Source organism: Toxotes jaculatrix, chromosome 17 (genome assembly GCF_017976425.1).
Source record: "Toxotes jaculatrix isolate fToxJac2 chromosome 17, fToxJac2.pri, whole genome shotgun sequence".
Classification (NCBI taxonomy): domain Eukaryota; kingdom Metazoa; phylum Chordata; class Actinopteri; family Toxotidae; genus Toxotes; species Toxotes jaculatrix.
The window spans coordinates 21441661-21469545 of record NC_054410.1 but is presented as its reverse complement, the minus strand read 5'-3'; the positions used below and the strand labels follow the sequence as shown (position 1 = coordinate 21469545).

General features: G+C 42.0%; 1 protein-coding gene and 1 long non-coding RNA gene across 2 annotated transcripts in view; one reads left to right on the top strand and one right to left on the bottom strand.

Annotated features, from left to right (window-relative positions):
- Nucleotides 1-27885, bottom strand: part of nrxn3a (neurexin 3a) — a 236892-nt gene that overhangs the window by 19329 nt on the left and 189678 nt on the right. Inside the window, exons 18-19 of the mRNA XM_041060565.1 lie at nucleotides 5023-5204; nucleotides 1922-2093 (exon numbers count right to left, since the gene is read on the bottom strand). Coding sequence (XP_040916499.1) covers nucleotides 1922-2093; nucleotides 5023-5204 — 354 coding nt within the window. The remainder of the gene's footprint in view (nucleotides 1-1921; nucleotides 2094-5022; nucleotides 5205-27885) is intronic.
- Nucleotides 1-27885, top strand: part of LOC121197146 — a 208200-nt gene that overhangs the window by 156218 nt on the left and 24097 nt on the right. The gene's annotated exons all lie outside the window — the stretch shown is intronic.

Sequence of the window (27885 nt, the reverse complement as noted above, 5' to 3'; positions counted from 1 at the left end):
GCCATTGAGGCTTAAACCTTGGGGTTCATGCAAAGACTGTTTCCTGATTAAATATATAATCTACAATTTCATTGGGATCAAAATAGTGTTCTGAAACTGGCAGGGCGGAGAAGACGTTGAAAACCCTGCAACAACTGTTCAAAGACTTTAAATGACATCATATTAACACAAATCAGCCAGTGTCACAGTACTGTTGGATCATCAACATGGTTCAAGGACATGCCCTCCTGTTTCCTCCTCCTCCTCTCTTCTGTCTACAGTCTCTTTTCCACTGACACTGGGAGGGGTCTTTGCTGTGTCAGCATGATGGAAATATGATTGTATTAAACCGTCCACAGTGTTTTCATTTAATCACATGGGATTAGATGGCAAAGTCTCGGTGAGCTTCTTATCTGTCTCCCTCACACACAGCACTGAGCAGCAACTCCCCAAAGGTTTTATACGGCTTCAAAGATTGTACCTGATAGTGGTAATTGTATTTGTCCTGTTGGGGTTTATAGGGTGGTGCAGTAAATCTCCCCACACTACCTGTGGTCTACGTCCCCAAGTGGAATGTTACTCACACTCTTCCCTACAGCGTTTTTTTACTACCCATATTTATATCTTCATTTTATGTTCTCTCCCCTGTCTTCCTCTTCCTCCCTTTAACTCTGCAAAAAACTAATTAGAAAGACCCGTTTCTTATCAATTTTCCTCTGTCTTTAACACCACTTTCCAATTGCTCTCCCCACAGTGCCATATGTTCCATTAACAAGGCTTCATGGAAACTAAACCTGAAATTAGATTCTCAATAATCCCATGTTAGAACATTCTAATGAAAAAAAACAAAACAAAACATATTCCCCTTATTTGTACTGATAACCTTAGATTGCACATCCATACTATCATGTATAGATGGTGTTTCATGTGCTTATTCAGATGTCGGTTTACTGTATTGATCCAAAAACTAATTTTAAATGAGTTTGAAGAGTTTTACAAGAATCGTTTGCTTCTTATAAGAGGTGTATATTGTTTTGTTGGTTTGGTGTACGTTTATAGATCGTGGTTAGTGTATAGAGTTCTGCAACAACAGTCCATGGTTTCATAGATAATTTCTATGCAATCAGTTTAAAACTGTAATACTACCCATTAAAGGCAGTCACTTCACCTGATTTTTTTTCAAACCACAGTTGGACAATATACTTATTTTTGCCTATGACAGTGAAAGACTGGGTTTATAAGTTGACAGCAGCAGAATTCAAAAAGTCGGAGTTTAAAATAAATTTCTGTTTAGAGCTTTGGCTGCCATGCTTTTATCATTACATGCACCTGTGTTATCTTTCAAGGATTTAAGGCAAGAATAAAAGTGAGCCAACTCAGTTTGTCTCATTGATATATATATATATATATATATATATATATATATATATATATATATATATATATATATATATAATATTTCAATAATAATTTCCCTGCTAAGCCACCAAGTTCAAAGAGAGCTGTGTCACAGACTGAATGGTGTAGTTTCTGCTGGAGACCAGCTGAGGTCCACAGAGTTTAATCGCTTCACAGCTCAGAAAAAAGAGAGAGAACAAAAAAAGCACAGAGGTTAATGTCTGACAAGGAACAGTGACTGTATGGACGGGGTTTTTGGCACTGACAAATATACTCCATCATGAGGTAACTCAAAGCATATGTTTGTGCTTCTGTTAAAGCAGAAGTTAGACACAAAGTGAGAACAAAAGCAGGAATTAGATTTAATAATGTTGCTCTTCCTTTTGGATGCAGATCCTGTCCAGTGACCTTCTCAACTGATTCATAACAGCATTATTCCAGTACCATTTTATCTTGTTGATAGCAGCTACTATATTGCCTTGCGAACATGTAAGTACAGTAAAGATGATTAGTTTTAGATTGGATTGATTAATTAGTGTTGTACCTGTTGGAAAGTGTTCATTGATCGACCAGTTATCCACCTGCAGCGTAGCATTGCCACCATTCCTTGTGAAACGGACAACATGATACTTCCCATCATTCACTGGGGTACTGCTTTCCTGCACACTGATATCCACTGTGCCAATGTTGAATGTCACTCCAATTTTTCCTTGTTGCTGAAATGAGAAAACACAATTGTTCATTATAAACACTGAAACAAAGGTGTGAGGTTTTGGTGGTGGTGAACCCTTACAAACAGGATGAAAGCCAGCAGTATTGAGGTGTACAGCGTGATGGAGAAAATGAGCAGCATCAGACAAGCAGGGATTTTTTTTTATTTTTTTTTAGTAGTGACCACAGCAATGTACAAAAAGTTAGCACTTCTTCCCTCTCTATTCCCACCCAGGACTCCAGCAGCAAGCCAAGGAGACCTCTCACCTGCCTCCCCTAAAGGAGCTCACAAGGTGAAAAGCCAGTTGAAGGCTGAGGCACCTCCCTGTAGACCAGAGGTGTCAAACCTGTTTCACAAAGGGCCATGTGGCTGCAGGTTTTTGTTCCAACCAATCAAGAGCACACAGTTTGACCAATAAAGACTGAGATCAGTTGATTAAATGAGTCAAGTCTGGTCTGCTGCTGCTTGGTTGGAACAAAAACCTGCAGCCACATGGCCCTTTGTGGAACAGGTTTGACACCTCTGCTGTAGACAAACAGGAGATATGGGAGCTACTTGCTCTAGTCTTTGGCATTAGTAGAAATAAACTTCTTCTTTATGCTTTTTGTTTTGTTTTTGTCAGAAAACTCCTAATGCCTCAGAGCCTACACATCAGGCAGTAACATGTATGCTATTTGTTTAGCAGTGATTTCTTTTAGGAAAAATGCTTCAGGATTGTCCAGTCATGTAATTAGTCACAAATTACCAATATGTAGCAACACCCGGACTGTGTTTGCTTTAATGGCCCAATAATGCCCATAGCTATCTGACTGAATGGAAAATCCATAATTAGAAGCAGTTGCAATTGGGAACTTTGTTATCCCCTGCTAGCATACAGATTGAACAAGAGTGACAATAACCCTGGGCCTCTGTTCTCAAACGTGGCTAGTAATACCTGCTTGCAATTTTTCCATGGTCATTAGAGTCCCTCGATGGCCTGCCAAAGCAATGCTATGGTCCAGCTTTAACACCTGTTCCTGGAGCCCCTGTGTACTAAGTACTGGTCTTTCCCTATCATTTAGATTTGCTCCGCACCTAGTCTCTGGAGGAAACAGCCATCCCCCACCACCTGACATCGCTGCACTACAGTTGCTTGTTGTCGTGCAGTGACTCATCCTAGTATTGTAGCTAGGAAAAAAAAAGACAGCATTCCAAACCTCCAGCTCTGGTAGCCCTCAACCTGTTCTCAGTGTACCCCCATTTTCTCTTGCCTGTTCTGCCACATACTCTGCCTCACTTCAACAGATCTGCATCAAAGTAAGGCAATTTGGAGAGAACATTCAGATCCTCCTCAGTTTAATTCTGTCCTTGAAACTGTGGACTGAACTGGGGAACCAGCTCCTTTAGAACCTGAACATTTTCAGCTGCTCTTGCCTGGTCTCCACTCACAACCTGCTCCTCCAATTCTTGGGTGTATCTCTGTGACCTTGTGACAGTGTCAGCTGACTTATGCAACCAAACCAACTCCTGAAGGATGGGTATTATGCTGTCCCAAGATTATGTGGTGAGCTAAGCTGTTTACTACCTCAAAGTAAAGTAAAAGTAAGCAGGCTTACAAGATGACTTTGTCTTAATGGGAGTTTACAGGTTTTTCTAGAGGCCTAGCTGGCTCCACCTTGTGCAGTTATGGACTTTTATGGAGCCTTGAACTACAAGCTCTTGGACCCTCACAGGGCTACCAGGAAGGTCTCTACCAGTCAGGCTCCTTTCCAATGCTGACTGTGGATCCCTTTCCTTCTTCCACACTCTGAGCTCTGGAGAAAGTGGCAGAGCTTTTCCACTCTCCCAGGTTCTCGTTAGGGCAAATGTGTCCTCTGCTGCAACGGCCACATATGCTGCTCCTGCCTTCCCCGTCAGATGTGGAATTAGCCTCACTGCCTAATCAACCTCTGGCTACTGATGTCACCACCAGGCACCAAAATGTGGTTAATGTCATCACTTTACCCCTGTCTGAGAACTGCCGCCTGCCTCCCACCTTTTCTCTGGGCACTGGACTGGAAAACATGTTCCTTCTCCTGCTGTGGCGGTGTGTTCAGCTGGGGCTGACTCTCTCCTCTTATCTCTGAAGTTATGCATATGATATCAGCATTTGGTGCCACCTTTTGTCCAGTCTAATAGTCTTTTTGTCCCACCCTTCACTTAAGTCACTCATGCCAGTGAGTCCATAGCATCAGGTGCACCTCCCTAGGGTGTATGATCATGCAGCACATCCATTCAGGTCCCATACTGTCCGCTCTAAAAGCTATACCCCTTCAATCTAGCTGTTTTCATCTTCATCACTTCCGGCACCAAATGTAAGGTCTTGGTGGTGGTGAACCCTAACAAACAGGATGAAAGCCAGCAGTATTGAGATGTATAGCATCATGGAGAAATGAGCAGCATTAGACAAGCAGGGTAACAGATTTTTTTTTCCAGAGCTCTTAATTTTTACTAGTGACCACAGCAAGTTTCAAAAAGCAAAAAAAAAAGCCTGCAAAAAAAAAGTTGCTGGTCATGTCCATTTGTGCCTTAAGACTTTGCTTGTGTTGATTGGAAAAAAAAAAAAAAAAAAACAGCTCTGACACTACAGGTGAAAAAACAGGCGAACATACATGATCAGATTTTTGTTTTGTTTTTCTAAATCACAATGGAAACACCACATGCCACCATGTGCTTCTCTCTGGCCACCTTTTTCTTCCTCTCCTCTACCACTTCTCTCTGCTGCACTTTTCTATAGCTGGTAATGACACTCTATCCTTTCAGTCTAACACTGACCACCTCACACAGCATGGAGTCAACTGACACCCACAGCACACAGCGGGCGGACCAAACAGCAAAGATAAGAGCAGTTGGAAAAGAAAACTGAGACGTTACCGTACATAAATGAGACAAGCAGAACGTGTGTGAGAACTTACTATGTGCAGCATGAGATAGTCCCCCAGACCAGGTGCGCTGTCAATCCTAACCAGGATGCCGTCTTTCAGGGAGGTGCTAAAGCCGACGGTCAGCCGGTCCGTCCTGGTGCTCGGTCTCTCATTGGCTGGCCAATTGAATGTGATGAGGCCTCCTCCTTTGCCAAAGATGTACGTTGTCCCAGCTGAACAGAGCAGGAGAAGGAAGGAGAAATAAAAAACTCGACTCTGGACTAAAACAAGAATCACACCCTGACTCCCTCTCTCTACATATATTTAAATAATATTATGTATATATAATAATGATGGCAGAGATATCACTACCAACGAACCATGAATGAGCCAATGTTATGGGTGATAACCAGTGTTATCGGTAATACCCAATGTTATGGGTAGCCAAAGCTGATGAGTGGTTGAGAACCCAACAGATTTTCAGATTCTAAGTAGTCTGAATTTTGGCATTTTCCCTTTGCCATACTCTCCCCTTATTCTTCTTTTTTTCTATAAAACACTTCCACACTTCCAAGGTTTTCCTGTAACTAACCCCTCCACAGCAGAGCCAGCAACTATGTGACCTTTGCTTTTAGCTCTGTCATAATCTTTTAACATTATACAGTAAACACAGTGTTTTATGAATTACATAAAATAGAACACTCTACTACTCTTCAGTGGAAAAAAAAAGAAATCTTATGTAAAAAAAAAAAAATTCTCTTTTTTTGACTAAACAGCATCAGTTCAGTCATTTTGCAACATGTTTTCTTTGCCAGTATGAAAAACTCTTTTTGCATTGACTTTTCCTAACCCTAACCCTCTCAACCAAAAACTCACCTACAGTAGGCCTACTGTGTGTGTGTGTGTGCGCGCACAGAAACAGCATCTCTGCTGTTGCTTGCAGCTTCAACACACAATGAGCGTGTAAGAATGTGGACGTGAAGACACGTACAAGTGAGTGACTTTGATGGAGTTTATTATTGCGATTTCATGTGTGTGTGTGAAAGGAATAATTCTGAACACAGAAGAGAGATTGTCACATGGAAAGAAGGTGGCACCGTTTGCTTCTCATCATTTTACAGTAGAATTAAATAAATAGTCTGGTAGTTGGTGTTAACTTTCTGCAGTGAAACAAAATCTTGCAGTGACGGTCGCATGGAGATTTGCTGGTTAGTCTTTAAAAAAAAATGTACGAGGTCAGTTCAAATTAAATTCCAGTGCCTCGTCTAAAGCTTTAAATAATTGAATGAAGGTATAAACAGTGTGCTGGCAGTGTGTGAAGTATTCAGGGTTTCCTGAATGCCATGGAGTTCATTCTGAGCAGAATAAAAACAAGTGAGCACGATGCTCTGAAACTGTTTTGGCTTCTGCATGCACCATTAGTGCCTTTTTATTTTTTATGCTTCATTACCTCTTGAGGTTGTGCGCCTGTCGGGGCGCACATATCAATCTGCAGTAGATGGAGAAAAAAAAGTATATCAAATGGAAAGAGGCCACACTTAACATAATTGATGTGGTTTTTTTTTATTTTGGAGAGGTCTATGACTGTTTATGCCAAGTATAGTCACAAAAATTACCCCTCGTCCGCCTTTGCCATCAAGAGGTGGTTTGACCAGGTTTTAAGGAAAACTCGATGTCTGCACCAAAATTACATTGCGCCACCTAATCAGTATAAACAAAGGCTCAGCCGCACCTCTCCTCCTACACGGGCACAAAAGCAACTTTCTTTGGTGTCTGAAAATTACCAAACCCTCCCAGATGCGAGAAAACAGACGTGGGCCCAAAGAAAAAACTGTATAAGGGCTGCGTTTGTCCAAGTGGACATCGCGTTTGCAGGAAAATATTGTGTTTCGCACCGTCTGGCTGCTGCACACATTATTTCTTTCACCTCGCTGCTTTGGTATCTTGATGAAGGAGGAGCAGCAAATGCAGTGGCACACTGCACAATGCACTGAAAGTAAGAAAAAATGGTTTTTATTCGTAGATCACTTTTCAAAACTCGAGTTAGAAAGTGCTTCACACGAGGCAGCAAATTAAAAACTAAATCGTAAAATAAAGAATAAGAAAGAAACTTTTGCTCCACTGCATTTTGATCTCTTTATCCAGTGACATCACATCCATATAAACCTCACCTAAAATCTCTAATTCAAGTTTTGCTTCAAGAAAGACAAGAAAGCTGTAGTCCGATTATGAATGCATGAATGCCAGGAGGACAGAATAAAGATTAGTGATGGATTCTCAACCGCTCTGTAATCCATGACAGTTAGTAGGATACTAACACACTGAAAAAAGTTTGAAACCTCAGCCTCATGAAAATCTTAGATCAATTAAAACTCCTCCCTCTGTCCGATCCTTTCTCCTCCTGTGGGGTGTCCATCCAGAACATTGGGTAACTGGGGCAACGGCTGCATAACGGATGCTAATCAGCACAAACACAGCTTCAATTGTTTCAGTCCTCCCACCCTGATGCAAACAAATGTTTGCAGCCAGGAAATTACAAGAGTAGGTATAAAAAAAAGACGACTAAGAGCACTTTTGCTCTGGTGCTGCTTCGGCCTGTAGGAGAACAGAGTCCTAAATGTGGACACGTTGTATGAAGCTACAGTGCTTCAAACCATTTATTACTATGAAGAACAATAAGCTGCTTCAGTCCCTCACATACTGGAGTGAGTGTGTGAGTTGCTGTTTGGCCTCAACGTGTTGGCTGTCTTGCCATATGCCGCCCCGTAGGACTGCTGCTAAGCTGGGAGGCAGTGATGAACGTTTGTTCATGTGTGTGTTTTTGCGTGTGCGAGGGGGTGTATGAATGCATGCTATTACACTGTACAGCCCACGGTTTTACCTCAAGCCCACACGCAACCAGCGCTCTTACACGAAAAACCCACAAAGTTTCTTACCCACATAAACACTATCTGGCTCACATAGGCTAGCTAATGATAACGAAGGGGCAGGTGGATGAGGGGACGCTTTGCTCAGGCAGATAATAGTGGCACTGTGTCACCAGAGCGTGGAACACCTCCCCCCCCTTACTCTCTACCCAATCCACTTTAGCCTGAACAAATTAGAGCCTTTCTGAAAACACTGCCTCCCTCTTGTGATTGCTGGAAAAAACTGTTTGTACATCTCCACGATATGCTAATACTGCGTGGGTGTACCAATTTCAGTTGCCTGCCCCCCCTCCCACTGTTCTCCATGTGGCTGACCGCCTGCTAAAACACAAAGAGAATTATGGAAATCAGCTGATGCCTTCACCCTTTAGGGCGTGGAGTATGACGCAGAATCGTGTCTTGTGGTCGTTTTGTGTTGCAGTCGTGGTCACGTGTCACGTTATGGTGATGCTGTGGGTTTCATGTTAAACACAACCACAGAGGCAGCCTGGTAGGACAGGTTGCACTGAACACTCAAGTACACTGAGTCTAAGAGATGATGAGTGTGTGAATGGATCCAAAAACACACAGTGAGCTGGCAGAGAGAGCGATGAATGGTATGCTGGTTAGTTAAATCTACTCCACAGCTCACACCCAGACTCATCTAGAACATCCTGATGGGATGCTGCCTTAGTTCTCCATAGTTTTTTTTTTTTTTTCTCCTTATGGTTGTGTCTCCAAATGTGTCACGACCTGTCCCTCTGCTCCCCTCGGCCCCACGTCCCCAGCCCAGTCTCACTGCTCCCTGGCCCATGTTTCTCCCCTCATCTCCCCAGACCTGCTTTCCTCTAGTTACCCAACAGAAGTCTTCATTCACCTCACTGCCCTGCCCATCCACACACCTTGTCCCATGTCCCTTACCCACGAACGAACTACTGTACTTTATAAGCTGCTTAACTTATGCAGCTGCTGTTGAATTTTATGTTTTTTCTTTCCATCCATCCATTAGATATATCACTTATTCTTTAATGAGGGCGGGAGGGGCTGGGCTCACCTGACATTGGACAGGAGGCGGAGTACACCCTGGACAGGTCACCAGCCTATCACAGGGCTGACGCCTAGAGACCCTTATAATATCTGTTTAATTGTATTGCCTGGGTGGGTGGCTTTGTGGGCTTATTTTACTATATTCATGGGGTCCAAAAACCAGGAGCTTTCTATACTTGTGGGGACCAAAACACTGGACATCACAACTTTAAACGGATGTTCAAGGGCAAATATTTTACTTTGTTAAAAAAAAAAAAAAGAAAAAAAAAAAGCTTCTAATGTGTTTAACTTTTAAGCATCAGTCCACAGTTGAGGATTTCAGTGCAAGTGCCTTCCTTTGTAGGGGCCGTGTGCCCACTGAGGGCTGGGAGAAATAAGGGGAAGGCTGAACCGAGGGGGTCATTAGAACAGTAGACTATGTTTTTTACACTTTGAAGGGTTGTCCATGTCCACAAAAGCTGATTAAATCTACAAAACAACAACAAAAGCCAGTTTGTGAATCAAAATGATGTTCTCAGGTTGTTTTTGTGAAGATTTAAACAAGGCATCCATCAAACCAAACCATGCTCCAGACCTTCCCCACAGGCAGCAGTTAACACCTTTTTCTCTGATGGTGCCGACACACACACACACACACACACACACACACACACACACACGGTCTCTCCAGGAATAATAAAAAAAAAGCAAACAACACCAATCCAAGAAATACAACAGCAGTGTAGCTCACAGAGTATAGACAGCACAGTCAAATATCAAAACACACACAATCACAGTGACAGGCTGTCAGTAAAAATACACAAGCTTTACTTAGCGAATGTAACCTGCACATTTTTTTTTTATTTCCTGGTAAACTGGTGACAGTTTCAAAGCAAACTTCAAAGTCTGCGAGAAGGAGAGGCAGCCATCTGTCCCTTTCCTCCTTCTCCTGCGAGCACTACAGTATATTTTCCATAGACTGGTGATGCAACAGCATATAACAATGTTAAACCACGATCAAAGGGCTTTTTTCTACTTCAAAGTATTTTAAAGCGTAGACTGCTTGATAGTACCACCGTGCAGCTGTCTTTTGCTCATTAAGTCCGGGGCAATAAGCGTTTGTGGATGGTTACTGGATTAAAACGCTGCGGGAGACTTAAAAAAAATAAAGACAGAGGTAACTATGGCTGTGATAAAGTGGAATGTGGAATTGTGTAGTTAAATCTAGTTTCTCATGTTTGATGACTCTTTTCATCCCCCATTTACACACACCTGGCCACTCCAAGCTGAAAGACAAGGCTGTTGTCTGGAAAAGAATGATGATTGCAATAATCAATCACAACGAGGATCAAAAAGTGTCCCTCTGCAATCACCGAAACAATCATTTATCCACAAATAGTAGCTGAAAGACAGCACTACAGCAGATAAACACTCAGAGATGCAAAAGCAAAATCACAGAGATGACTAGAAATTTGCCAGCTCAGATCCAAACTGCATCCGAGGGAAAGTGGAACAGCCAAAAACCTCATTTATTTTGTGTGTTTCTACATTTATTGGTTTCTGTATTCCAGCATTTCTAGACTGATTTATTTCTGTATTTCTGTGTCCATGTGCTAATTGAGTGGAAGGTCCTAACATCTGTCTGAAGCAGGACGGGTCAGCTGGGCGAAACAGACAGAAGCAAACGATTCCTATTAAATCTATATGACACAAGCCTGCTTGACTAACGATGGACCCCCCCGGCACTGTAACCCTGATGGTTATGTATGTATGAACTCCAATTCAGCTGAACTGGACATTAAACAGACTTTATCCTGCCAACTCCCTTCTACAAAGTCTGTAATATCCTCTAAAGTCAGTGTGCGAATAGAGCTGGTCATTCACCTTATTAACATACGGACACAGACATAGAAAAAATAAAATAAATGTAGAAATGCATAAATAATAAATGTAAAAATAAAGAAATAGTCAGACCTGCAGGCCCATGGGCGTGATGCCTGTCTCACGTGGAGAGCATCACAGAGTTTGGAAAACACTCCACTGACGACAGAATGTTTTTGAGGGGTGTTTCAATGCGTTGTTAACCTAGACTGGGATAGCCTGGAACTCTGGGTAGACCTGTTGCGACTGACACTACGCTTTAGAGTAAGTGATTCAACAGTCATGAGGGTCCTTAGATGCTACGTGCATCAATTTATACAGATTTGGCTTCAACCTAAGATGAGTTAAAAAAAAAGTAGGTTTGTTCTTCTAACTATGTGTAAAAGTGCCACCTAGTGGCCAAGATGCAACAAATATTGTACAGAACCTCAGCGTGGCACAGTAAACTACTACTGTTGTGTGTTAATTGGACAGGCCTATGTAGACATATAGCATCACCTCCTTTGTATGAGTAAACGTCTTTATAGCTTTTGCATTTTTTTGGTGTCCAGTTGGAACCAAATTCTGCACAGAGCTTCAGTGGATCTATGGAAATGACTAAGCCAAGATTTATGTTACTGGGAGTGATAGCTGGGAAGATTTGTAATAATTTATGTTTTGAATGCAACCTACAGGAAGTCGTTCCTGTATTTCTTAGATTATCAGAATTGTTTCAAAAACTTTTGATCATGACTCCACGGATTCTGCGTGTAAAATTCCGTGCAGGACGCGCAGCGTAACATTCACAGTTTTGGGAAATTATAGCTGGAAATGGGCGTGGCCTATATGACGAGATTCAGCTCAACTTGGGGAAAATGTGCATTTCGTGATATTTCCTGAAACTGAAATACCACAAAAGTTATTACCTTCAAACTTTCTGCAGCATCACTCAGAGAATCGAACTGCACCGACATTTAATGAGAGCTGTTTAACTCATCTCCTTCTTCCTCCATCTCCTCCTTCATGTCCTGTCTGACCTCCACCCACAGACTCAGCACTTACAGTATGTCACTGGTATAGCGACCCAGTCACCCATGACATGATTTTATCATTAAAGCCAGCAGTCACACTGACTTCGAGCTGCCTCTGTTGTGTCCTGCACCATGCTAAATAACAGCATTTTATTGCTGGCTGCTTTGTAAGTTTTTACTGTCAATTAATTTTCTGTTTTAGTCTGAACTTTGACCAATTAAAGCTTTTTTTTTTGTTTAAGCCTGGATAGAAGAAAAAGGGAGTGAGGAAGTACACAAGATCTAACGTGTACAATACATTCACACTTAAAAGATTTGTTCACATTCTTGGTTTGAACAGTAAGTTTCCCGGCTTGTCCTCATAAGCCATTGAAGTGTTTGCTCTTGACTTTGAAGCCCTGTGTGTTCATGGCTATTATCTTCTTACTCTTTTTTTTCAGGTGTCATAAAGGGTTGGTGACCATTACTGAGAATGGAAAACCAGTTTTTTTTAAAAAAAAACATTGCCAGTGAAAGCTGAGTCTGATTCTTCTGGGTCTTTCATTAATGAGAAATTCACTTATTTTAATAAAATATATGTATTTTTTATTCTGTATGTTATTTAGGCAGAAATCTTTGAATTGTAATAGAGTTTCATTCTCTTCCTGAAAGGCTTGCATCTCAGTGCGTGGTGAAGCCTGAACACACATCCCCATCTCAGCCAAGGTCTTTGCTGAATTTGTAATTAAAAGCGTCGCTGAATGCAGCCATTCTCTCAGCTTTGCAACTTCTTGTATGGTGTAGCCATAGGTTTAAGGAAGTCTGTGTGAAAGAAAGACCTTTTTTTCATCAAAGAGATTTTGACATGTTACAATAAGAAAAGCCCAGGGGTAAATAACAGAAACAGACAGATATTTCCTACAGTGATGAGCCAACAATGTATGTCCTGTTATAAAAACCTAATTTATGTTGAAGGAAGAGAACCTGTGGTGAGGCAGGCTTTATTCACAATACTGAGCTTGAAAGAGGAAGTTTTTTTTTTATCTGTAAGAAAAAACATCATTGTTATGTGTATTGTGTTATGCTATTTTTTGTTCACTACTGCAACAGTATTTTTTTGTATTTTGTGTAGTCATGTGAACTGGGGCATTTGTATGTATGACAGAAAAACCCACAAACATTAACTACTGCTGTACAGTATCCTGCAGCTGCTTCATTCAGCCATTGTTCTTATTTCAAAACACAATTAAAAGCAGTTTACAAAGACTTCATATATATATATATATATATATATATATATATATATATATATATATATATATATATATATATATATATATATATATATAAATTAAGCATGCACTCATTGTACTCATTGTACTTCCTCTCTGGAGGTTACCTTGAGCTGGAGGGGTAATTGCTTTAGTGTCATGTGAATTTTATGTCAATCTCACCTTGTAACTAGTGTCACACACACCTCAGACAGTGCACACTGTGTTTTGAATTAAGAGACGTAATGCAGCTATTCCAATATTACATCCAATTCCCTTTCCTCACAATATAAGCCCAGAACCTGGCTTCACATAATACACTTCATCTGAGACCTTCTGCCACCTCATCTGCCTCACCACTCCCTCTCATTAAATCCATACACCCTCTCCAGTTCCCTGGTGCTATACAGCTATTTCACTGCCAGTGACACAGGAGCGTTGAGGAAAGCTCTGCACAGTTAGGCACAATTAAGGCTGGAGCACAAATCAAACGGGAGAAAAAAATAAAAAAAGAGAGATCTGGGAAAACGGAGATGAGATAACAGTAATTCTGTTTTCCAGCACAGTCATGCACACACGTCTCTCTCCCTCTATTTCATAGCAAAGTTGAAATTATTGAAATTACACCTGGATTATTAGCAAGTGAAGCAGAAAGCTGAGAATCCACCTGAAAAGTTTGGCCACTCACCATGACCCCCCTTTAGTGATGCTGGAGACCTGTACGTGGAGATGGGCGGAGAGGAGCGGTGCCTCTTCGCATGCAGGTGATGCTGTTCAGTGTGAGCGTATGAAGCCACCGCCGCCTGAGGTCTGGCGGCCGCGGAGTTCTGCGACCTCCACGACAGGGAGGAGCTCTGCTTCGTGGACGCAGCGATACAACCCAGAATCAGCCACACCATCCAGGCTTTCTGACAGAGGACAACAAGACCGGGGGCTCGGCGGGAACCCGCTTTCACGGGACCCCGTAAGGGTAAAGCACCCACGGGGCACATGATGGAAGGCAAAGAGATTCAGACAGACACACAGCACAACAGAGTGTTCTACAGATCAATGGCCTCATGGTGGAGATAACCCCATAATAATAAAAGACCAGCAGCCTGTCAGCACCTCGTATTTCCAGACATCTCACTCACATGCTGTTCAGAGACCCAGTGGGTAAAGATGAGTCAACCACAGAAAAAAAAAAAACAGAGCATTAAAGAAAATGAAAGTCTAATTTAAAATCATTAAACATACACTCCCGCCCTGTGGCCTGCAGGTGACTGCAATTACAGAGGGAGGATGAACGGACACCTCCTGCCTCCTGCTCTGTGCAGGACGCTCGGCTCAGCTCGTGCAGCCATTGACCAGCTCACCAGCTGCTCTCCGTGTGCTACACTCCTACATCTCTCAGCCTATCGCGCCTTCTCTGCTCTCTCTCTCTCTCTCTCTTTGAACGATATCTTTCGGCGACCTTGCAAAGGAAGGAAATTCAAAGGCACAGAGAGGAGAAAATCCTCTGTCTGATCCTGTGCAACTTGCAGAGTGACTTAGTACAAGAAGAAGTCCTGAAACAGAATACTGTACATCCACCTCTCTGTCCGCTCCGGCACGCTCCACTTGTCTTGTCTTTTCAATTTCACTTTCTGAAGGTTTTGGCAGTATCCGTTAAAAAAAAGAGAAAGAAATCACACAATGTCAGCCACAGGAAAAATCATTTTCTTTGGTTTTGCCTTCGATGTCCGTGTCAGCAACAGACTGTCCTTTTGACATAAGCTCAGTCCTGCCGCATGCACTTCGACAGAAGACGGCAGAAACGATCTGGAACCCAGAGCAGCCACGACGAACGAGAGAGAGAGAGGGACGGAGAGGGAGAGAGAGAGGGAGAGAGAGAGAGGTACAACTCCGGTGGTGGGGACAGGGGAATGTCAAAGCACATAGGAAGACAGAAGTGAGACATCTGATGTAAATACTGACAGACAGGAAAGAATGAGTAGTGAAGACACTGCTGTAAAACTGAGAGGCAGAATGTAAATGAAAGAGCAGGTAAAATAATAAAGACCACAAAAAGGATGAGGAGAGAGAGCGAGAGATTATATGTGGGCGACCACATGCTGAGAAGCACGAGGACTAAAATACAGACTGTCAACTATCTGACCTTTGAGACTGGTGGACACACAACCCACAAGAGTCAGAGACAACACTTCCTACAACACCGCAACCAGTAGAAACACAGAGGAAGATCAAGGAGCTAGGAACCTAATAAAATGGCAACTGAGGAGCACCTTGTAAACCCTGCACCTCCTACTTTGGCAGTACTGAACCTAAATGTGTTTATGCCAATGAACCAAATTTTCAATTTGAATATGAGAAGCACAGAGAGACTGAGTGGTAAACATGGAAGCAACTGAATGGGATCTGTCAGTTCGAGAAAAACAGCTAACTCTGACGTCCAGGGACAAAAAGACAGCACCAGGGACAGAATGACAGCACAACAATCAAAGTGGAACACTATTTGTTTCTGCTGCTGCTGCTGCTGCTTTCACTGAGCTCCTCTCTACCTGCCATCGCATTAGTCAAATCGTGTTGCCTGTGGACGGCGACTGTGTCTCAGAGCCCTCCCCAAAAATAGTAAATTACCAATGCTAAAAAGCTTAATGGCTGTTGATACTCGCGCCAGTAATAGAACAAGGGCTGAAAATTAAATAAGGACAGTGTTTGTGTTGCTATTTCGAGGAAGCTTTTGTAACTGTTACCAGCAGGAGAGCAGGAGCCACGAAATCAGACTCAGTCGGCCAGAAGCACTAATGGTCAAAACGTGGATCTAATTCAATTCAATTTTCTTTTTTGTTTGCCTTTCAGATGTATTCAGCCATTAGGGTCCATGCCTAATTCAGAGCTTCCTGCTTTTTTAAGATGAAAAATACAAGTGAAAATTCCAGACGATGCAAGGTGCAAATAAGTTCTTTATACTATACTATACTATATTATGCTGGATGTTTATAAGGGTTTTTTTATGTTAAGAATTGCTGGATAAAACATATATCACAGGTCAGGTGAACACACATTTCTGGCATTAATTCTAACGATAACAATAATGCATGAAGTGCCACAACACAGAGAAAAATAGCACATCCAAAAACGGTGGAAAGCCAATAAGTTTTTCAGTTAAGTATCTTGAAAACAACCTGCAGAGTGGGAAAGGTGGTCATTTATCAAAATGGCTCTTTTCAGGTCCATTAGGCGCAGAAACAACTGCTTCATTGAACAATTCGGATTCGAGCATAGACGTTCCTGCTCTATAGCATGAAGTACTGTGATTTGGAGATATTCAATGAAGTCATTTATGAGCATGTTAAAAACCAAGATATGATCTTATATCTGTATAAAGAATGACTGACAGTGTCCGAATGGATCACCTGAATCAAGTCCATGATGGGGGATTCTCTTTTTCTGTGCTGTGCCGTTTTGTGTTGGGAGTTTCTGAATGAAAGAGCTCTGGAGTCACTGCTACATTCACGCTTCACTGCATACCTGACTCTGCTCCAACATCCAGCACACCTGCCTGTCCTGAGGGAATCTCGGCCTTTCCCCCCGCACGCTTCCACACTTTCACAGCTTTCACACATGTTGAAGCAGTGTGCACAGAGCCAGCATTTAAAGAGTGTGGAGGGTTGTAACCTAGTACTGCCAAAAACTAGCTTCAGCACATCCAGCTGTTGGCTCACTGCCTGTGCTATTAATTGAGCCACAGAACACATCCCAACACATAACTGCAAATATCCCTGGGTGGATTCTGGATAGAGACCTGTGCTGCAAATCATACCTCTCTCTCTCTCTCTCTCTCTCTGTGTCTTCCCTTGTTTCTTATCTGCCTCTATGAGGCTTAAATGCCAAAAAAAAAGAAAAGGAAGAGGTTATAGGGGTTCCATTGACACTGGTATCTACACACAGTGGAGTCCAAATGTCTGAGACCACTTTCACACTGTATGTGATGGGAAAGTGGAAAGCTTGACAGAAAGAGGAACTAAGAGAGGAGGGGCTCGTTCATTAGATCTTAGTGGTTGGTTTTATATTGAAACGACAGTGTGTTCTGGAAGTTCTGCAATTCTCATTATAACCTACAGTATTCACCATATAACCGTCAAAGGTTTTGTGAATGTTTGGTTGGCAGCCATTGTTGGCTGTGGAGATGCAAAGTCAAAGATGCAGGCCTGTGGATACAGGTGTGGGAACAGAAGAAATATAACTTAAAAAAAAACAAAAACAAAAACAAAACATGTAGTCACATAGTTTGATATTCTGTTGCATGCACCACACATAGTGAACAGAAGCTAATACTTAAACTTTGTGGAAACTGTGAGAAGTTTATACCAGTTCACTTTCAAATTCACCAGGGGGGAGGAAAAAAAAAGTTCTAAACAGCTCGGTCCCACAGTCCTAACTCTTCTAGCATATATCATACCTGGAAATGTTTCCACAGGCCTCCTCTGTCTTACAGTATGAGCATAAAACCCCCAGGAGCTGGACTTTTTCCGAATCAAACCTTAATTCATACAGGCAGTACAGCAGCGTTCTCAGTCACTGTGATACAGTCTGCAGGCTGTGTTTACACATTCTATACTCCTCCAAACACTAAGAGCACATATTCCATGTCCTCATTCTCAGCTGCTGCTTCTGCCAGGATTTAAGCTTCACCTCTCAATCAGTCGGTTGCTGCTCAACGCGAAGTTCAGGGCTCACAGCGAGTTCCTGAATGTCTCAGTGAGTTGTACTTTTGCTACATCTGAGTCACCTTTAGATCACAAGGTTTGCAGTTCGATCCCTACTGAGGTCAGTGAGGTCAGTGCTCCTCATTGATGCTCATGTAACTGCAGGTGACACTCACACACACCACCAGCTGTGTTAGGTTCCATTCACAATTTAAAACTGCATCAAAATTAAATTTAATCCAAACCATTCGCCACAGTCCACAGTAAATTCCTGCACCTGTGCAATGAGCCACGGGCGGTGAGATCACAAAAGTTCAGAGACTGCACCTTTAACAAACAAACCTGTACCTGATTTCAATTTGGCCGCCATCATCATTAAAGCAGCCACGCGGCCATTGCCGCGCTTGGATCGTTCCCCCGGATGTCCCCTTTCTGTTAAGCACGTGAAGCATCTTTTTCCTCGTCCCAAACCTTTAAAACATTAGGCTACTGTTCCAAACATATAAATTATAATGGCATAATATTTAGAAGCCCACCTATATACAAGCGAGCTCAGGCTGTATGAACTAAGAATTCTGTCACTGTTCAGTACAGCTGGGTGAGCAGCTAGTGTCTTTGTGTTGAGTCTTGTGATATGCACACTGCAGAGCAGAGACTGTATTCACTGAACATCGGACTGGTCAGTTGGAAAAGCTTTTGAACCTTGTAAATGTCTCACAGATTATAAGAAATTGAGACATCACAAGTGGACATGGCATATTAATGCCGAGTGCGTCTCCCGGGCCAGGCTGTGTCACTCATACTGAGGAGAATACAAGAGAAACCACCTTATTTCTACCCCACAGCGTAGATCCTATTTCAGCAAGATGAATAAAATTTAATCAGTAAAATCTTCTTCAAAGGCAACTTTTCTTCTTATCATTTGGTCCAGAAGTCTCTTTTAAGGGTGCAATCTCAGCAACACTGTCCTCCCTCTATTCAACCCATCTGCTGCTGTAACTTTGTTGTAATTTTCTGGTCATGGTGCCCTCATCGTCCCCGCATGCCCCCTCCGTGCTGAGAATCTTTCAATTCATCACCACAGTTTCTCTGGCAATCAAAGCCTGCAAAGAAGCACAGGGTTATCTAAACAAGTGCTGTGGAAATTGATTGGGCCACTGAACCATGGAGGCCTAGCTCTGCCTCACTGTGAGCCCTGGGAATCGACCAGAGCCATTCGAGATAAAACCTCGGAGCAGAAGACAAACTGCATGAAGACTGTGGCTCAAAAGACAAGAAAGACAGAAAATGCAGTGAAGTGCTCTGGTTTGTCCTCAGTGCTTGTATCATGTATTCTCTCATTGCTCACTAGCTCACAGCTCTTTGAAGTTCAAGTGGTTTAAGAGTGACTGAGGAGAAAAAGGGACGGGTAATACAGCGGGTTTTATTAGAGGTGAACCTGATAACCCCCATAGAGTGGAGGGAACGAGTTAGTGTAATGGTCATACGAATGGTAGGAATGCAATGGCTAGAAATCTGTTATAAATGCAATGATGATAAAAACGCTTTAATTCATTTCCATCCGTGGTAGAAAATAGGTTAATTCATGATTATAACAAACCTACCAAACAGCCTTGGAAAGAGTTAAAAATATACTTCGCAGATCGGGATTATTGAAATCTATTGCTCTGTGTTCGATTGCTAAAGCCTCACTCGGTCAGTAGAGGGGGGCGCGCAGCTCGCGCTCATTCATTCCAACACGGAACTTGACTGAAACTACATCGCTTGTGTCGTTCCTATTATTCTCCCCTTTTACAGGTAAGAGTGAAGGTTTTAGCATGTATAATGAAGCACATACGTTGTGAGGAATCGGTAGCCAGTAATGTGTAAGACTGTGTAACGTTTTATGTATATTTTGTCGGCTAAATGTAAAACGTTGTTGTGTTAGCCTGTTTGCTAGCAGTGTTAGCGCGGACCGCGGCACAATCGCGGTAGCAACATGATGTCCGCATTATATGTCGGTGTTTTTCTGTTTTGAAGTGAAGTGTGGTTGTTAAGGAAAAAAATACAATATGGTGTTATTTTTCACAGTTCTGTAAGCATGTTAAAAAGGTGTTTGTGGAAAAAGTCATTACATCACGGAACTCGATTGAAACTACATCGCTTCTGTGTCGTTCTTATTATTCTCCCCTTTTACAGCGGCGTTTTATTTTGTTTTTTTTTTTTTTTTAAGTCATTTAAAGTCACAGTTTTTACAGAGTAAAAACAAAAGTCATATGATGAAGCCAAATCAGCAGATGCACCAATGTCAGAGAGAGAGAGTGACATCGGTGCAAGCCTGATTCACTTTGCCTTTCTGTCTTTCTGCTCTTCAGGGCTGTCTTCAAGAAACACCCCTTAGTAAACTTTGCCATGATCAGTGAATAATCATCTAGAAATAATCATCAATCAGCCAGTCAATCAAGAGTAATCATCTGGAAATGCAAGGAGGTGCAGGAGATGCCAGTGCCATCAGACGAACAGCATTTGGGCTAAATATCAGACCAACCCTCAGCCTTACACATTATATGGCTGCAACAAACAGTTATTCTCATTACACATTAATCTGCTGATTATTTTTTGATTCATCTTTTGGTCTTTAAAACATCAGAAAACAATGAAAAGCATCTCTTAGAAATTCTTCAAGCCCACTAGGGATAGGAGAAAAAAAAAACGAGTCACACGAAAACTGCATTTTTTATCTTCTATAAAAAATCTTCTTCCAAAAATCTGTTTTTGCCTGTTGTTAATTATGTTGATGTGGAAGAGGCCAGAACTTAGTCATGGAGCATGGTGGTGCACAGTGTGTTGTTTTTTAGTTTATCTTCAAAGAAGGAAAGTGTTTGGGCATGTTTTAGGTGCAATAACTTAGCTTAAATTAGCTTTGCAGAGCTTTGAGTATTCTGTTAAAACTTCACCTGGATACCAAACCTGTACCTCCACCACAAACCAGCACATAACACACACTGCAGCACTTTATAAAACTTTCAGCAAACTCTGGTCAGGTGAAGAAAACAACTTCAGGCTAGAGTGTAAAATCATGAGTTTAACAGCACAGCGTTAGTAACAGAAGACTGAAGACTGCATCGTGCTTCAACTTTTTCAAATGAAACAGCTCCAGACTTCAGCACATTCTCTGCTTTTTTCTGTTTGTCAGTGACTTTTATCAAACCCATTAAACTTAATTACCAGTTATATTTCACACTGTATTTTAACAAAGTATGGACATGAGTTAATTATTTTGCACAGTGTGAACTGAAATAAGTAGTGCCACTGTTTGTATTTGTTGAATCATCAATAAATCTTATGAGATTTCTGAAGATTTCCACCCTTTAAAGTCTACAGTGTTATCATCAGGTGTCTTGTTTTGTCCAACCAACAGTCCAAGAGCCAAATATATTCAGTTTATAATAGGGGTGTCGGAACGAAAAAAAAAAGAAGCGCGTGCCCCCCGGACATATTATGGGGCCCTATGATTTCCGCGATCAGTGAATCGGCTGACTAAAACGGAATCTGTTTTTAACGCGGAATTTGACATAATTTGAGTGCAATGCTGTTTCCGTGTGGAATAGGAACGTGTGTCTGGGGAAAACTGCACGGCGGGAAGCAAATCTGGGTGGCACAACAAGCTCCTTCCCAAGGGGGGAGTTGTAGATTTCAGCAGTGAGGATCACTTCCGCGTTCAAAAAGCTGCAGTTCCTCGGCTGCTGCTGGGGGCTGGCTCCAGAAGTGAGCAATTCTCCATTGACCCCTATGTTAAAATAGCCAACTTTACAGCCTAAAAAACATATTTACAGCCTGGTACGTTTTTTGTTTTTGGTCTCTATTGATAGTTTCCACCTCCGTGAACACTGACAGTGCTCATTGCTGAAGCATCGGCTGGGCTAGGCGGCTACATCCAGAGGCCTCCGGCTACCTCCAGCTGTTGACAGGGGCTGCAGTGTCCGTGTTTGTTTGCCAATGTTCGGATAGGTTTTTGTGACAGTATGGCTTGTTGTAGTGTAGACTGTACTAACTGACCGTTTAAGGAGTCTGTGTTGCAGTTTTTTCGGTAAGTAAATTTCCCACTATTGTACCTGGATGTTTGCTCTAATTAGTACCGGCATATTTTGCCGCTGGCTTATGACTTAATTGCCGATTTATGGTCGCTGCTGATACAGATAGAGGACCGGAGCGGATAATGTTAGGAACGCTGCTGCGGAGTGTTCCATGCTCTCAGAGTCCATTTATTGCGGGAATACTAGGCTACAATTTTATTTCGTCTCATTTTTCTGTTTAAAAAGTCAGACTGCATGGACAGAGCAGCTCCGTCAGTAAGCGGCTGGTGTAACTTTAAGTGGATAGTGGAGGCAGCAGTGAAAACAATATTAAACATTTTAATATGTTATTATCATCGTTATTTTTATTGTTATCAATAATAATGATAATAATAATAATAATAATGTTTTTAATTTTTAAATATATTTTATCAATATGAAATAATAATGATTTTTTCACAGTTAAATAATAGGCTAGAAATAAATTTCCCCCCACAACTCCACCAAACCCTGCAGCTCCATCTAAAACCTCTCTATCTGAAACAGTCATGTTTAAAACACAGCAGCAACATTATGATCTCTGTTGTATGCTGTGTGTCGCGGTTACACGGGGTCGAGCTAGTTGGGTCGGACGCGGGGACTATCGTGTGGTGGATGTAGCTGCGTGTATCTGCCGCTTAGCTTGTTAGCCTAGCTGATTAGCCTTAGGCTAGCTCTGTTGCTCCGAGCTAAGTGGCCAGGTTCTTGTCCGGCTGACCCGTAGAGTAACTGCCTCTTCGCCAAATATGGAAAGTACAGTCCCACTAAAATCCAAGATGGCGCAGCTCAAATGCCCATTATTATGTTGCTGCTGTGTTTTAAACATGACTGTTTCAGATAGAGAGGTTTTAGATGGAGCTGCAGGGTTTGGTGGAGTTGTGGGGGGAAATTTTTTTCTAGCCTATTATTTAACTGTGAAAAAAACATTATTTCATATTGATAAAATATATTAAAAAGTTAAAAACATAATAATAATAATAATAATTATTATTATTATTGTCATTATTGTAATTATTATTAATGATAACGATAAAAATAATGATGGTAACAATATATTAAAATGTTTAATATTTAATATTGTTTTCACTGCTGCCTCCACCCACTATCCACTTACAGTTACAGCAGCCGCTTACTGACGGGGCTGCTCTGTCCATGCAATGTCGGACTTTTTAAACAGAAAAATGAGACGAAATAAAATTGTAGCCTAGTATTCCCGCAATAAACGGACTCTGAGAGCATGGAACACACCGCAGCAGCGTTCCTAACATTATCCGCTCCGGTCCTCTATCTGTATCAGCAGCGACCATAAATCGGCAATTAAGTCATAAGCCAGCGGCAAAATATGCCGGTACTAATTAGTGCAAACATCCAGGTACAATAGTGGGAAATTTACTTACCGAAAAAACTGCAACACAGACTCCTTAGACGGTCAGTTAGTACAGTCTACACTACAACAAGCCATACTGTCACAAAAACCTATCCGAACATTGGCAAACAAACACGGACGCTGCAGCCCCTGTCAACAGTTGGAGGTAGCCGGAGGCCTCTGGATGTAGCCACCTAGCCCAGCCGATGCTTTAGCAACGAGCTAACTGTCAGTGCCTGTCTACGGGCTGTCACTCAACGTAACCATGCCCCAATTTATTAAGCCTAAATAACACTAAAACAGTTGTGGTACAAAAAAATTCACCCCCCTCACGGAGGTTCACGGTGTTCACGGAGGTGGAAACTATCAATAGAGACCAAAAACAAAAAATGTACCAGACTATATATATGTTTTTAGGCTGTAAAGTTGGCTATTTTAACATGGGGGTCAATGGAGAATTGCTCACTTCTGGAGCCAGCCCCCAGCGGCAGCCGAGGAACTACAGCTTTGTGAACGCGGAACTGATCCTCACTGCTGAAACCTACAACTCCCCCCTTGGTTTGGTCACAAAACCGACTCCCTGAAACCAATGGGTGACGTCACGGGTGCTACAGTCTATGCCCCTTCCACAGATTAAACCCCTTCCCCTTCAAAACAATATAAGCATGGCGAAGCGGCTGCCTACGGTTCTGTGTTCATCTGTGAAGAAACTGAGAAAACTTGACGCGAACTGCTCGGCTCTGTACTGAGGGGTTAGCGTCGAGTGTTGCATATTCTGTCAACACTCTGTTGACTGGAAACGTAAGAATACGCGCAGTGACCATATAGTGTCCAAAATCCATATGAGAAACAATCTGGCATCATCGAATCGTAGCACTATGAATCGTAATCAAATCAAATCGTGAGGTGACTTAGATGGCACACCCCTAGTTTACAAAGGTTATTTTTTCAGCCCTAATAGAGTCCATTAAATACTCTGAGACAGTGTACAGCCAGAGGAGGAAGAGGCCACTCAGAAATCTGAGAGTCAAAAAATCACAGCACAGAACACTCTGATCTTAGCCTTCAAATTAAGAAACAAAGACTTGATGGTTTGATTCAGAACTAGTTAGTTCAAATTCAGGAAATTTAATACACAATGTGCTCTGGGAGCTACAACAGCCATTCATGGTTTGTATTACATTTTCATTTTGCCTAATAGCACAATGTGTGATCACTGATTATTTTTATGTTCAGTCAGCTGACTACTTCAAGTAGTTCAAGTAGTCAGCTGAACATCTGGGTTTTTGAGAAAGTGGTGGCTGACAGTGAAACAAGTGCTTACTGTGATATAACAAGTGTTGTTGTAGTTGAGTATATTATATATATATATGTATCTCATACAAAGAGAACAGATGTGCCAGATGTAAATACTGGCTAATTTCCATCTCTCTGCAATCAAACAGTCATTTATTTTTAGAGCTTATGTTGAGAGTCCAGGCTGAGAAGCACATTAAAGACTCTGTTAATACTCAACTGTAGAGCAGCTTGAGAGTAGTGAGGAAAAAAAATAGCTGACAGAAACAGTGTTCTTTTGAAGAAAACCATAATGAGCTAAGGAAGAAAGAAAGAATATCCCTTTGTCACCTTCTAGGAAAAAGCACTAAAGAGCAGCTTTTGCTGTCAAACACATCCCATATCGTGAAATTTTTTTTTTTTTTTTGGGTGATGAAAGTTGGTTTGTCTGGAATGTCCTTGGTTATGTCTGTGCACGTGAGAAATAATCAGAGGACGTCCTCTGCTATAAAAACGAGTTAATTCAGGGCTGGTTTAAATCTCTGAGGTGGCTGTTGATACTAACACAACAGTTCCATTAAAGCAAAATTAAGTGCCACAGAGACCGTGCCTCAGCAGAAATATACAGCGAAGCCTGTCACATTAACATAAAGCATGCCCTTCAGAAATTATTAGGCTTCCTAATCTCAGGAACACTCAAATGCAGCATTGCACAAATGACCTGTCCGGTGTGATGCATGGATGTTTTTTTTTTTTCACCACCTCCTGAAGAATTCCAGCTTCCCCCGGTCCTCCCCTCCCTCCTTCTCTCTTTATTTCTCCCTCACTGGGTATTTTACCTCTTGCACCAGATTTATGCAAGGTAGAAGACTGAGGTGCAAAGCTAACACAAACAACGGCAGAGGCAGATGGGCAAGGTGAAGGTCAACAAACACATTATCCTGTCTTTATCAACAGCGTATTAACATGGTTTGTTCCCCTCTTGCATTTCACCAGAGACAAACCAGGTCGCATCTGACTTTTCTAACCTTTCTGCACCATCCAGGCAGGTAGGTAAGAGACTGACAACTGTATAATGACATTAAGCGTTATCTCCTGTTTTCTAGCTGCTGCCACCCTGAGACTCATCCCATCACAGACATCGGTGGATGCAAAGCTGGTCCAGTTGAGGCTGATGTGGATGTCATTATTTTTACAGGTATGTGGTCATAAAGCTAAACAGTGCACAAATTAAAAAATCTTACCTGATGATGGCGCTCAATAAAAAGTCAGGGGATCAGCAGAATTATTGCAATTCACCCTGAGGGGTACATGAACCGATTTTCATCCCAATCTATCTGGTAGATGTCAGGATATTTCACCAGGTTATTAAAAACTTTGGGAGCTAGAGGAAAAGTCAGGGGACAACAACCATCACTAAGATTCATCCTCTGGAGGCCTTAAATGTCTGTACCAAACTTTGTCCCAATAGATCCAATAATGAGGGAAATATTTCAAAGTCATTTGGAGACATCATCTGGGGATCATGAATGCTTGTACAAAATTTCACGGCTTACCAAGAGCTAGTGAGATCAGACCAAAGTGGTGGACGCACTGATTGATGTTGCTATAGCCAGAGATGCAGCACTAGCAGTCAGGTGGCACTGTGGCTCAGTGGTCAGCAATATTCTGTTATCTAGAAACAGCTCTAATCTTATTTTAGGTCATTTGATCTTGTTCTGAGACCTGTGGTTCCTGGACATCCTGACTTATTTCAAGAAAACTTAAATTGCTTACCGCAGTGGCAGCGACATTCCCTGTTTTGCTTGTGAAAGCCCATATGTAAAACGGTTTCACAGAAATGTGATAGGCCGTGTTTACAGTGTGGTGCTGATGGTCAGGGTAGGGGGTGTGGAGATTGGTGGATCGATCAGAATGATCGAGCACGGAGCAGCACAAATATAAAGACCAGTGAGAGGGAAAATAGACCCTCTGTCATCCTGCTGATTGCCTGCCAGCCTGCTCGCTTGTGACCAGCTGGCCCACCCCAATCAATGCTCAGCGAAAAAAAAAACAGTGCCACAGCTAATAATTGCAAATAATTATTGCATAATCACAAGCATTGGGAACAACGGCGGCTTTGCCAAAGTCCGGAGTAAAACCAAAACTGTCACCCTCTGCTGAGAGAACATTAGTCCAGATTGTCACACGGAATCCAAGATTCACCAAAACACAGATTTAGCATGATTTGCAAGCTGCTGGAAGACAGGGGTCACCGTCCTGAGGGACACAAGTCCAACATGGCCATGGGAAGAGAGGCTGGTCTCCAATCAGCAGTTCCTTAAAGCTCGACTCAAGTTTGTTGCTGATCACAAGGACAAAAAAAAAAAAAAAAAACCTTGAGAGTTTGTCAAATGAAATAAAGATGGAGCTGCTTGTCCGCAAGGACAAGGAGTGTGTTTGCAGGAGAAAAAGGTGAAGCATCCAACATTAAGAGCACTGGACTGTCAAGCTAGCTGGTGGTAATATCATGCTCCAGGGCTGTTTTCCTGCCAGTGGGACGGCTGCATTTGCAGAAAGTGGACAGAATAATAAAAATAACAGAATTCCTCAGAATCCCACAGAGCAATGACCCTGAACACAGAAAAGCAGGGATAGGATTCAGTTGCTGAATTTGTCTGTTTGGTGGACATCTGTTAAAAAAAATGTAATTTTGTTTCATGAATACCCTCAGTGATATTTAAGAATCTAGCATCTTCTCATAGTTTTACTTGGGAGTTAGTAGAACAGGGTCCAGACCTCTTGATGCAACTTGGACCCAGAGACTCAGTGACACAAGACAATCAGACAGCCAACCGCAGTGCTGAATACAGCCACACATGGACCGCATGTCTAAATTATTTTGCATCTAATTTACAAGTTATGAAATGTCCAAGATGGCTTAACTTCAACATGAAGTAAGGTGCTGAATATGACTATTAAATTAAATTTACAGCCAGTGAAACCATGATTTTTTATCAGATTACAACCTTAGTTTTCCTCCTCATCACTTGAAGCTAAAACAGCTCTTCCTTTAACTGAAGTTCTTGAGAGCAAACCACTTTTTTTCCCACAGACAGTTCAGATGCAACTGCATGGAACATTAAATCCAGGCACAATCAAAAAAAAAAAAAAAAATCTCTCCTGTCTGCTCTTTCCAGACACGGGCTGCTGCAGAAATTGTGAGACTCCTTTCCGACTGCATAATGCAGCTGGACCATAAATCTACCATGGGCTCAGAGTGGTGCATTTTTTGGTGTTTCTGCCTCTCTGTTGTGACTAAATGTTATTTTATTACGTTAGAGCAGGAAGAACAACTTGAGGAACAGCTGGAGAAAGGCACTGAATTGCATTTGTTTAGCAAAGCACTTAACTGGAGCCACAAGTTTGGTTAACT